General features: G+C 36.1%; 3 protein-coding genes across 7 annotated transcripts in view; 1 reads left to right on the forward strand and 2 right to left on the reverse strand.

The window, feature by feature from the left end:
* Arl5 (ADP-ribosylation factor-like 5) overlaps positions 1-1,130 on the reverse strand; it is a 28,316-nt gene extending 27,186 nt beyond the window's left edge. The window contains exon 1 of the mRNA XM_086536238.1: positions 973-1,130. Within this exon, the coding sequence (XP_086392364.1) occupies positions 973-1,018 (46 nt within the window). The 5' untranslated portion in view covers positions 1,019-1,130. The remainder of the gene's footprint in view (positions 1-972) is intronic.
* A 603-nt stretch (positions 1,131-1,733) lies between these two features.
* Positions 1,734-8,158, forward strand: LOC122257071 (phosphatidylinositol N-acetylglucosaminyltransferase subunit P). Of its 3 annotated transcripts, XM_043022132.2 has the most exons (4): positions 1,734-1,951; positions 4,086-4,214; positions 7,112-7,234; positions 7,512-8,158. In XM_043022132.2, exons 1-4 carry the CDS (start codon positions 1,854-1,856, stop codon positions 7,516-7,518), a joined length of 357 nt encoding a protein of 118 aa, XP_042878066.2. In that variant the 5' UTR covers positions 1,734-1,853; the 3' UTR covers positions 7,519-8,158. The 3 variants fall into 3 exon arrangements, with proteins under 3 accessions (XP_042878066.2, XP_042878065.2, XP_086392365.1); XM_043022131.2 differs by lacking the exon at positions 7,512-8,158 and having other exon boundaries at positions 7,112-7,378; XM_086536239.1 differs by lacking the exons at positions 1,734-1,951; positions 4,086-4,214.
* A 782-nt stretch (positions 8,159-8,940) lies between these two features.
* Positions 8,941-12,500, reverse strand: part of LOC122257070 (LHFPL tetraspan subfamily member 2a protein) — a 20,572-nt gene continuing 17,012 nt past the window's right edge. For all 3 annotated transcript variants that reach the window (XM_043022127.2, XM_043022129.2, XM_043022128.2), the window contains exons 5-6: positions 10,371-10,484; positions 8,941-10,121 (exon numbers count right to left, since the gene is read on the reverse strand). In XM_043022127.2, the coding sequence (XP_042878061.2) occupies positions 9,979-10,121; positions 10,371-10,484 (257 nt within the window). In that variant the 3' untranslated portion in view covers positions 8,941-9,978. The remainder of the gene's footprint in view (positions 10,122-10,370; positions 10,485-12,500) is intronic.

Consider the following 12,500-nt stretch of genomic DNA (forward strand, 5'->3'; position numbering starts at 1 on the left):
AAACTTAACCCCATTTAACCTTGCTTCACATTATAAAAGCTTCCTTATAGCACTAGGCTTATGCTCGAAGACTGGCAAAGCAATAATCATCAATCGTATCATAGACAATTTTTTCAAAATAGATATTGATGTTTTACAGTTGAGTCTTGATATGCCCATTCTAGAATTATGAATCATACTTCGAAATAGAAACTCTTCTGCCAGTTAGAAAACACTAAAAAAGAGCACATTAATCATCTGCCAATTAAAATATGCCACAAAAAAGGAGCATGATTCACGGACTTTGTCGGTCATGAATATGAGAGGAAATGGTAAAAAACACAACAAAGAATTGGGTGCTTGACCTTGACCAACACAGTGTACCCAAAGTGTGTAGAGCTTTGCTTTGTGTTTAGTGCATATTTTACTTTGTTCTTATGCTTCGGTGAATTCATGCAAGTTACATAGAACTCTAACATAGTAAACTTGGCTGGAAATACTAGGAACAATATTTTCACTCAACTGCATTTTGAACTCAGACAAAACTTCCCTTCAATATAACAAACACAACCTATTCACAACAAGAGAAAAAAAAAAACTAATTTACATGAGAGCTACAAGATCTAATCAAAATCAAAATATCTACCAATCTAAACTGCCATATCAAAAGTCACATAAAGTGAGTTTAGTATCTCAAATAATCATAGGTATTTTCGTCAATGATAAGCTGTCATTGAGACGCGAGTTGTGACTACACATGATTTCGTCATCCACTTACATAGGAGTATTCCGACCCAGAGTTCCCCTACAACTGGGCACATGTGTCACTGATTATGTGTCTATGATCCCATCGATATCCATTTTCATAATAAAAACCATCAAAACAGATGTCTATAGGCCTATTCCGAGGGTGTGAAAATTTTAAAGCCCTTTCTTTTCCTTTGGGTTTCGTTTTATCGTCTACGAAGAGCACAGCATATTCTCAGTCCTTACCTTCATTGCCGAAGAGGCTCCACAACTTTGCGATCAAAATACCCATCTTTGAGTATGCACAAGGGCTGTATAGGTGTGTTAACAGAGAGCGAGAGCACAGACTGTCATCCAGACCTTCTCCCTCAGTCGAGAGTTATTGAAAACTGAGAAGGGATTGGTCGGTTGCGACTTTGACGTCATTCTGAAAAACTTCTATGATAGGATTGGTTAAAACGGTTTATGACGTCATCACTAAGGTAAATCTGTAATGTGATTGGTCTATTGGGTTTTTGACGTCATCGTTGAAAACATCTGCAACGTCTACTAGCAAACTTCCCACATTTGCTGATTTGGAGATAATTTTCTTTGTCAATTCGTAAATTTTATCACTTTTGAAGCATCTTGATTTTTTGTCTAAATATTCCATTTAAGAGATAGTGATTGACTCAAGAGGTTGATTTTTTCGGATTTGTCGATTGTTTAGCAAAAAATTAATAGGCTTTTGAATAATTGCATTTGGCGGCTTATTTATAGACCACAACATATAATGCACATGGAAACGAAAACAAAGTTAAACTGATTTAATAAGAGTAGATATGATCAAATTCTGAAGTGTAATACGATTCTTTGATGATGGTGACCAATATGAGTTTAGACTGAATAGACGTTTCTACTTAATAGAACATGAAACAATTACTCACATGGAATACGAATTGTAAATAGGCTTCACCACAATTAATTTCTGGAAAATTGCTGAATTTGATAGTAGTTGAAATATTTCTTTTAGGCTCGTTTTCCATGTAAACAAACGGATCAACAGAGACCACACTTTCCTCTACAGTAGATTTCAGTGTTGAGTCATTTCTACAAGAATACCAAGTTAATCTGTGATAACTAATCCCATGGATGGAAACGTAGATGACAACGGAGTGCAGGATGATTATATGGACTCGGATGAAGATAATGAGCTCCCAGCAGCCAAAGAATTGCCTGCTGTAGCGTATCCTTTTCGAATTTGATGTTGGTTTCTAAGGATGGTAATTTCTGTATGGTGCTAATTATTTTGTGTTGCGTTTCTATCTAAAAGGTTAGAATGCCAATGCGAGCAATATTGTTACCGATGGGTTACATCGAAGGGATTGTATCTATTTACAGATCATTTTGATGTGATGTTACAATAGATTATGAACCGGGATAGGGTGAAAAGTGCAGTAGTTAGGTAGGCCTGACAATTAGGTATTTGACTAACTGGATAATATGTCTATTTGCAGTTTATAGTAGTTTTACTCCTTGAAAACTAATTGGAGGTGTTATTTGAGTAATAGTTTTAGTTAACCCTTCTGCCATGTTCTTTTTGTGGGGTTGGATTACTCTTGCAATGTAGTTATTTTCTCTTCAAAATTCACACTAGTTTTCCTTCATCTGTGTAACAAATGAATCATACTAAATGCTAATTACTATCTCTTTGCTTCTATATCATATATAAACTCATATATCAGCCCATAAGACTAGAAATAATCAGAAGCACAATATCTGAATATACCCAGCCCCAGCCAAACATTTTAAGATGACTTGGGAGAGTTGACTATAAAGAGGCTCTCATGGGATATGGAAACAATACCTTAACCCGTTAAATACTGGTGACAAGATATCACGTATAGTGGTTTTTGGGCTACACGCCGGGGATGCGTTATTTTGTCCAGCCCGGCGAGCGGGAGGAGCCAGCGTGGCCGAGAATCCCGACGCGTTAGGCTTATGCGTTCAAGAGTCCCGGAATTTTGGTCTTTTTAAGCCGGATTGGCCCCGTCGGGAACGGGTTAATGAGGTCTGTCACTTCTGATCCTGGTGTTGTATAGCACTTTTTGCTGCGATCTTGGATGTACATGCTAAAAAATGAAGTGTGCATTGAAGCATGCACTTCAAGTGTCCATTTATCAGAAAATCTTGAGTTAGTTATAGCAATTAACTAAGATTTGTTTACAAGTCCTGTTAAAAACATTTCTAATGTGAAGAACACTTTACTACATAGAAGTGCTGCATTTTATTGCTATTTACATAGAATACCATACCCCGATCTACCAAAAAATAATTATTCAATGTTTGGTATGTGAGTCGTCTAGGTGTACCATGATCAATTATAAAAAAATTGGGTGTGTGATTGCCATATTTTAGATACTGGTATTCATCTAATATTTTCATGGTGCTTATTTTGCTTATTGTCTGGGATTTGCAATGTTTAACCCATTCACGCCTGGGCCGTTCCGGCTTTGCACGGTCGCAATACCAGGGTTCTCGAACACATAAGCCTAACGCCACGAGATTCTCGGACGCACAAGTCGCGATCCTGGGCTGCCCACTTGCTCATCCCGAGCGCCGGGCTTGCGCTCATGTCCCGTCCCGGGCGTCTGACGTTAAAACTACAAAACGTGTCATCACGTCAACCAGCTCCAATGGGTTAAAGCAGTTTAGAGTGGGGTCGTATATTGTGAAAAAGTATGTGTGTATATGCTAAATTGATTACAGTTTGGAACATACATGAATAATGCGGAATATGTATTGATGATGCGTCCAAGAGGTTTATTGTCTCACAAGGAGCCAGTCCTGTCTTTTAGATTTTTTTTATTTTTTATAAGAAAAAAATATATAAAATTTCAGACTAATCAGAAATAAATATGTAACCATGTAGTTTTCCTTGTTTTCTTACCACCTCACCTACCCTAATGGTGCTTGGATGGAAAAGTCAGCAAACATCTACATATATTCTGTCTGGATAGAGCTTATCTTGGTTCCTTATTTGAAGGTTAACCTTCGTGGTTCATCATCAATGTATATGCCGTAATGAGCACAGGATGCATTGAATACTTAATCACTTGTCTTGTCATGTAGGTTTTATTCCCCAATTCTGCTATTACCTTGAAGTGCATGTTGTCCAAATTGTGTACTGCCCACCCCAAAAAAAAGGATAATAATAAAAGGTAAATCAATGAAAAATAACAATAATAATGATAATGATAAGAAGAAGAAGAATACAAAGATAATGATATTAGTAATAATGAATTTGACGTATTTATCCCTTCTAATTTTGATTTTTAATTTTAAAGAACTTTTTTACAGTTTTCCTTAACTTATCACAGAAAGTTTGAAGTGCCCTTCAACAGTAGTCGAGAAGCAGAAATAGCCAGAAATTCCTTGCAAGTTGACCCTGAGCCTAAAAGGGGAGGTTCTATGAAGAGCTTCCTTGTCAAGGATAATATTCTGTGTGTGTAAGTTCATATGAAAATTAGCTTGATATTTATAAGTAAATTGTGAATGGCAAGTGTATATATTTTCACTGTTTCATTTCTTTTATGGATTTTAAGCACTGTTAATGCTCTTCCTTCCCTTCTTATTTTTTCATATTTTCCGCCTGTGAGTTAACAAACCATCCCCTTGTTGGAGATACCAAAGTTTCGACGTCTTGATTATTTACCACAAATCAGTTACACACAGCATAGTAAAAAGTCTTAGGGTAATATTCATGACAAATTATAATGCATGTGAATATGTATATAAGATCAGCCACATTTTTTGCTTCGAGCTCAATTGCCAAGTGAGATTAATAGATTCTTAAAACCTTACCATAATTTGTTTAAAAATTAGAGACATAATTTTCAAGGATTTCTGTAATGACCAAGTAAGAAACATGCAGTATGGTCAGTTATTTTGGAAAAAGATATTATAATTTTGAATAAGTTTAAGTTTATGAATTTTACACTTTTTTTGTCCTTATCATGACAATATATATTTATCATAAACATAGAGTGATGTATTGACTAGGGGTTCGATACTCAAAACCCTCACAGTTTAAGACGTCACAGCAGGTTACAATCTAGTAAGGTACGATGTCCCTATGAGGTCGCAAATATCCCATACTCAGATTAAAAAAATAAGGTATTGTAGGCACCTCGTAACCAAAAGAAAACATCATAACCATAGTTCGATGGGATGCCCTCAGGTGGCAGGGCCAATTCGAATTGACCTATCAACAGTCAGCCTTTTAGACATAACTACCAATTAGAGGCCACAGTCATAAGGGAGAGGAGTGAGCGAGAGTGAGATGTAGATGATTATGAATACATAGTCAAATATTTGGATGGGTAGATAAATAGACAGATAGAGAGATACAGATATATATATGAGCGTATATATATGAATATATATATGAATATATATATGAATATATATATATATATATATATATATATATATATAGATATATATATATATATATATATATATATATATACATATATATTTATATACATATATATTTATATATAAACTACCTTCATCTATGACAAAACACTTTCATTTCCCAAAGCTCTGTCATGTATTCAATATGTATTGTCGTTAACTCCTTAGGGTAAACAATGAGCGCATTCTAAACCGTTCTATAATTGCTTGTTATCTTCTTTTTTCAAGTGGCTGGGGAGAATGGAGGTATTTGTGATACACAGATGCAATTTAAATTGATATTGATGCAAAATACTGCATCTGGGACAGTCAATAAAACATAATCTATACATATCTCGCTTGCACAAGACAGAACTAGCGTGACTTAATTCTGCGTTCACATTGGTACAAGAGCTCGAGACCACCCTTAACCCATTCACGCCGGGGCGGAATTTCGCCTACTCCCGATAACGCCGGGAAGATTTCAAGCGCGCAACCGTTCGTGCCGGGGTGTTTTCCCGCTGCGCGCGGTCGCTCTGACGCTCGCTGAGCGTTTTTCACCCACCCTATCCTTATGGTTTGCGTGATTGCGTCTAAAGTGTAATCATGTGTAGAAAGTAGTGCTATGTTCAGAGGATGTATATCAGTCGAAAAAGATGTTATAGCACTGTTTTTTTAGTGTTATTCTATTGAACTTTTTCCATATTCTTTACTCCTATGTTGTAATACCAATGGGAAGTGGAAGCATTCTTCTAGTGAGGTAACAAACATAGTTTTTTTTTCAATTTTTTTTTCTTCCTAAACGAAAAGAAAGAGAATATGAACAACCATACATGTGCATACAAGTGAATGCAAGTAACAGCAATGTTTTTTCAAGTGTCATTTTCTTTTAGTGGGGCAACAAAAAGATGTTATATAATTTTTTTTTTTTTTTTTTTTTTATTCCTCGGCCAATTACAATTGATTTTACGATAGCCTTTCGACTCAGATCATCATATTCAACAAATCAGAAACAGAAATCACCATGCCGTAATCAAGATTACGTATGTACCTGAGACGTCATTCATATTACGTTATATCCCATTTTCTACTATTTAGAAGGATAAACTAAAGTAGCTAAGACAAATCAAGTATGAAAATCGAATTGTACTAAGAATAATCTATCATTCTAATGCGGACGTTTCAGCACGTCGCTACTGGCCTCCCGGCGCGCGGGCCGAAAATGTAGCACGTGCCAGGACGTCACCCGGGTCCGGGGCTTTTTTCGACCACGTGTCAGCACGTCAACCGGCGCGAATGGGTTAAGTTACAAGATGCTGTGACGTCACGCGAGGACGGTTAAAAGTTTTGAGTATGACCCTCGGTGCTTGCAGTTCGCCTTGAGACATGCACAGCCTGGCTGCTTGGGCTTACGATATCGTGAGCTGTTTTGAGTATCCAACCCTAGGCCTGCTTAGACTAAGAAGGAACTATATTTTTCTGTGTATAAGATGCATCCTTTTTTCAAGACTTTTCTAAGGTATTTTTTGTATAATTTGTGTATTTTTGGAAGCCACCTAAAGTAGATCCTACCTATATTTGTTTCAGTAATGATAAAATATATACTCTAGTATAAGGTATGATAGGCAAAACTTCACTTTTGAGTATCCTTGAGTATAAATCCTAAATTCTTTTGAGTGAAGATAGAAGTGTGTGTCTGTGAATCTGTTTGTGTTTGTAGATAATTGATATATCTTATTCAAAAGGTAGCCCAAATCTTTTGTTTCTTTTTAAATCTGTCCTCATTCTCAGTAATTTTTTATATTAATTACTGGTATTGATGACACAAAGGTCAGGAAAAAATATAGATTTGTTACTAGCATATGGCTATTATGTAATGTATTTAGTGATTCACTCTGAATTTATGAAAAAGAGTGCTCCTTATTTATTTACTTCCTTTTTTTTTCAGAGAAATTCGGTCTGTTGATGTCCGGCAGCTCAGATCAGCTGTCTGTTCATTTATGGATCTCCTAAACCTAGTGACAAAAACAATTGATCAGTTTGGACCTCCACTACAGCAATCAAAGAAAATGTGTGTGTGATATATATATATATATAAATATTTTTTTCATATGATCATATTGTGGAAAAGTAGACCAGAAGTTATTTTGCTAAGATCATTGCAGTGGAATTATTATTTTTTGTTGTAATTGCCTCTTGATAAATCATTGTATGTGGCATTTCTGTGTCTGAATAATAGTGAAATAAACTACTGATTTGTGTTGGATTGGAATTCATGATATTTTGATAGTGATAGTGAATAACTGAGGAGAGGTTGGGGAAAGCACTAATGTTTTGGACATTATCAGGACCTGAATCCACTCCATCCCTTTAGGGGGATAAGCAGCTGATATCAGGAAGAAAAAAGAAAGATGGGTGAACACACTCCAGCACCATCTCCAGGCCGCTCCTACTATGGCTTTGTGTTGTACCTACTGGGCTGGGCTGGCATTATCAGCTACCTGGCATGGGCTCTCATCCCCCATGGCTATCTGGCAGCACTGGGACTGACATACGTCCCCCAGCCCTACTGGGCATTAGCCTTCCCCAGTGTCATCATAATGCTTGTTTTGATATTCGTCTTCTTCATCTACCCCTCCCTTAACCTGATCCTGGCTCTGCCTCCACATGACATCAGAAACATTACAGATAATATGGCCATGAGAGAGGAAGATTATCCAAGGGTTGATGAGTATGGTGTTCCTCCCGTGTGTGATTTGCCTATATCTCAGGTGTGCAGAGCCTTGTATAGATGATGATCTCTCTTCTTTCACTTCAGAATTTAGAGATGCACAAAATTGTTGTAGATAAAGGCCACACTAAACACTGTTTTATTATGAAGATAAAGTCAATGATCCTGTATCAGCTAAGATTTTAGTTATTACCAATCCCAATGTTAAATCACATGTGTTTTTAGATTATTCAACAATCAAGTCAATAAAGATTATTCTATGTACTCTTTGTTTATTTGCCTGAATAATAATTTCTCTTGTCACTTTTACTTCAATAGTGGATAATTAGTAGGTGATTGTAGAGCATTATTTTGTTTTCAAGCCTTATTTTTTTTAATAAGTATAGTTTTCAATGAATTGAAATAATATATGTAAAGAAAATGAAGGTGTAAATACCACTAGAAGCCCCAGAAAGAGAAATAGTACAAGTATTTGTCAGGTAAAACTGGGCTGTAGAATGTGGATGTTTGGTTGCTAGTAATATATATAGCTCTAGTAGCTGTGTAGAAGGAACTGCGTAGATGCCCATTATACCATATATTATATTGGGTTATTGTGATGGAAGAAATCACATTGCTTAATCAGATGAATTTATTAAGTTAGTGCTGAAATCTTGCTGTTAAAAAAAGGACATTCATGATATAGTCTGGTTTCTCTATGTATATTTTTATTTGGCACAGATAAATAATTTGAAGATTCCTTTATGGCATGTAGAAAAATGCATGAATAAGAGTAGGATATATGTAATTGAAATTCTAATGTTAAATTCTCCATCAAATAGTTTCTGGTGGTTGAATTACAAATACTCAATGAACTAAATGGATATTTGTTTATAAAAAGACATAATTTTCTTCAAAATCTGTTTAAATTATGTTTACATAAAGCCACTGAATTCAGTATGTTTGTTCACAACTCATAAGAATTTTTAAAACCAGATTACTCTTGCAAGAATGAAATTAAGATAGATCACTCTTTTAATATGAGATAAGTGTAGGGAAAGATTTCATTTGTGCTTTTAGTTTATTGGCTTAAGTACAGCATGAGAAAATGCAGGAGGAATGTAAAGTAACAAAGCTTAACCAGATACTGGTAACAGATATCCTATATTTCAAAGTTAAAGTTACTCTGTATTAGAAACATGTGCTTCACTACATTGTGTTGCTTGGAAAATATTAAGATATTTCAAAAGCCAAAATTCAAGTATATGACAAATATATAGATAAAGTTTCTTCAACACACACAAGTTTGACTGAACAATAAAAAGTGACAAGATAAAAACCCATGCACAATGAAGCAAATTATTCCAGTCACAGAAATAACTATATAGGTAATTAATTATAACTAAGTAATGGATAATTATTTAAATTAGCACATTTGCATTTGGACGACTGAATTTTAACTTTTGTATCTTACTAATTGATAATTCATATTGTATGTACTCAGCAGAGCTCACACATATTGAATAAAAGTGTGGTACCTGTATGTACAAAGGACAGCAGCTGTATTTTAACCTATTTTAATACCAGAAATATTAAGTTTGTTCAGTATTGAAATTAATTATCATCATTTTGTAACGAAAAAGCAAACAATCAACTGGAAAGCCTATAGTATTGAATAATGTAAAGCCAACAATATTTTTCAGGCTAAGAATGCATATATATCAGCTTCTGATATATGCTGACATCTTCATTCAATGTAACAGAAAGTTCTATCGGAGTGACTGAGTTTCAACCAAAGTATTATTCGTCATAGCTATCAGTAAAGTGTAAGGTTGATTTTTTAATAATATATTAACCACACCACTTCTTTGCATGCCATGGGAAAAGTAGTTGAGCTAAATATACATTAACAAATAATTGAGCATGTTATTTGTAGTTATGCATGCAGTGAAGAGCTTTGTTGAAATGAGAATCCTGTAATATGGCAAACTGCTCCATTAATGCTCCGGTAATGTACAATTTGTCTCAAAAGATATTTAAGCTTTAATAAGTAAAAAATATGTGAACACAGAAAACACACTACATGAAATAACACACAGCTTTATTTAAATAAGACAAACCACTTGACTTCCTTTTGCAATTTCATTTGAAACTCTATCTGTAGCTGTTGATTTGGCAGAAAATGTTGCAAGGCAAGTGCACAGTAGCAAACCTATGCTCCCTCCAAGAACTGCATACATGGCCCATCCTAAAAAAAAAAAAAAAATCATGGTTACTCTTCTGCAATCTGTCTATATGAATGTAAACATCAGTACATTTAAAAAATACAGGTTATGATTCACAACTTTCACTTTAAAGCTAATTTTTAAAAACCAGATATCAACATTGTAAAAATGAAGTACATATAAATCAGATATTTGATAACCAAACTGCCATCCATAAAGTGGAGAGAAACAGTAATTCACAATACAATACACACACACTGTTGCCTACATACCCACAGTACATCCACTTGGGTAATAAAATCCTGCATCATCACCACACATGGATCTCACTCGGGATGAATCCCAGCCAAGTGGGAATACTGCCGCACCAAGTAGACTCAGAACACCTGTGCATTTAGAAAAGATTAATGTAACAAAGGGGGGAAATATGGATTGAAATATAACCTTGTTTAACTGGATACATTTTTGTACTAAATCAGCTGTCATATTTTGACATTCTGTGTTAAGGCATAAATACGTGTCACTTTGACTTAGATTTTTTTTGTTGCAATTTAATATCTTTATTGCTTTGTTCATATCTATTTGGATTTAATTTCAATGCTCTGATTTCAGCAAATTTTCAGAATATATTGCAGGTGATTTGGGTGTCCATGATTTCTTCTAGGTGTGCTCCATGTGATATTCGGAGTAGTTAAACATCATTAAGAAGGTGATTGACATTCCCTGACTTATTAGTTGCTGGCTTTCAAAAGGAGTATTACATTAGGATGAGAACAGATCTTACACAATACGCCATTTTGGAAACCCTGCCTTCTCTCTCCTTCCTCCCTCCTTCCATCTTGCTCTCTCTGTGTATCATTTAAGGTCTCTCTCCTCCCTGCCTCATCCTCCTTCTTTTCTTATTGTTTTCCCATTCCCCTTTCATTTTCATTTCTCTTTCTCATTCTCCCTTTTTTCCTCTATCCTTTTCCTTTTTTCTATCCATTCCTCCTTCTTTTTCTTCTTCTCCTCCTCCTCTTTCTCCTAGTCGTCGTTGTCTACCCCCTCGTCCTCGTCCTCGTCTTCCTCCTTCTCCTCCTCTTCTTCCTCCTCCTCCTTTCTCTTCCTTTTTCCTTCTCCTCCTTCTGATCCTTCTTCTTGTCCTCCTCCTTCTCTTCCTTTTTCTCTTCCTTCTTTTTCTCCTCCTCCTCCTTCTTTTTCTCCTCCTCCTCCTTCTCCTCCTCCTCCTCCTCCCCCTCCTTCTCCTCCTCCTACTCCTCCTCCTCCTCCTACTCCTACTTCTCCTCCCTCTCCTTCTTCTTCTTCTTCTTCTTCTTCTTCTTCTTCTTCTTCTTCTTCTCCTCCTCCTCCTCCTCCTCCTCCTCCTCCTCCTCCTCCTCCTCCTCCTCTTTCTCCTTCTTCTTCTTCTACTCCTTCTCCATCTCCTACCCTCCCCTCCTCCTCCTCCTCCTCCTCCTCCTCCTCCTCCTCCTTCTCCTTCTTCTTTTTCTTCTCCTCCCCTTCTTCTTCTCTTCCTCCTCCTCCTTCTCCTCCTCCTACTCCTCCTCCTTCTCCTTCTTCTTCTCCTTCTTTTTCTTCTCCTCCTCCTTCTTCTCTTCCTCCCCCTCCCACCCCTCCTCCCCCTCCTCCTCCTCTTCCTCCTCCTCCTCCTCCTCCTACTCCTTCTTCTTCTCCTTCTTTTTCTTCTCCTCCTCCTCCCCTCCCCTCCTCCTTCTCCTCCTCCTCCTCCTACTACTACTACTACTACTACTACTACTACTCATTTTTTTCCTTCTCCGTCTTTTTCTTTTCCCCCAATGCCTCTTCCTCTTCCACAAGGATTAGCAAGACTTTACAGTGACGATCATTTCAAATGTGAAGTGAAATGACATGGTCCTGTCATGCGCCATTTCTGTATATATGTAATAATTTGTATTCAAAAAAGGAAATCGCAATATAAATTAAGTCGCATGATGAGAGACACCGAAGGAGATTCCCTCCATTATTAAGTAATTCATAAGGTTGATTTATTTATTTTTCATTTATAACGGAGTACGTGTTCTGCAATGTGGGATGAGAAAGCAAAGTGTAAGAAGAGATTGAACGATGATGTACTGTCTATAGGGTATATATATACATATATACATACATGCATATATATGCATATATATTTATATATAAATACATATATATATATATACATATATATATATATATATATATATATATATATATATATATATATATATATGTGTGTGTGTGTGTGTGTGTGTGTATATGTATATATATATGTGTGTGTGTGTGAGTGTGTGCGTCTGTGCGTGTGTGTGTGTGTGTGTGTGTGTGTGTGTGTGTGTGTGTGTGTGTGTGTGTGTGTGTGTGTGTGTGTGTGTGTTTGTTTGTGTGTGTGTGTGTGTTTGTTT

This window comes from Penaeus japonicus, unplaced genomic scaffold (assembly GCF_977035675.1).
Source record: "Penaeus japonicus unplaced genomic scaffold, GWHDUDI00000001_assembly GWHDUDI00000004, whole genome shotgun sequence".
NCBI lineage: Eukaryota > Metazoa > Arthropoda > Malacostraca > Decapoda > Penaeidae > Penaeus > Penaeus japonicus.

What these genes read in the sequence shown, in the direction of transcription:
- LOC122257071 (XM_086536239.1), top strand. Translation starts at nt 7,575, where the DNA reads ATGGGTGAACACACTCCAGCACCATCTCCAGGCCGCTCCTACTATGGC.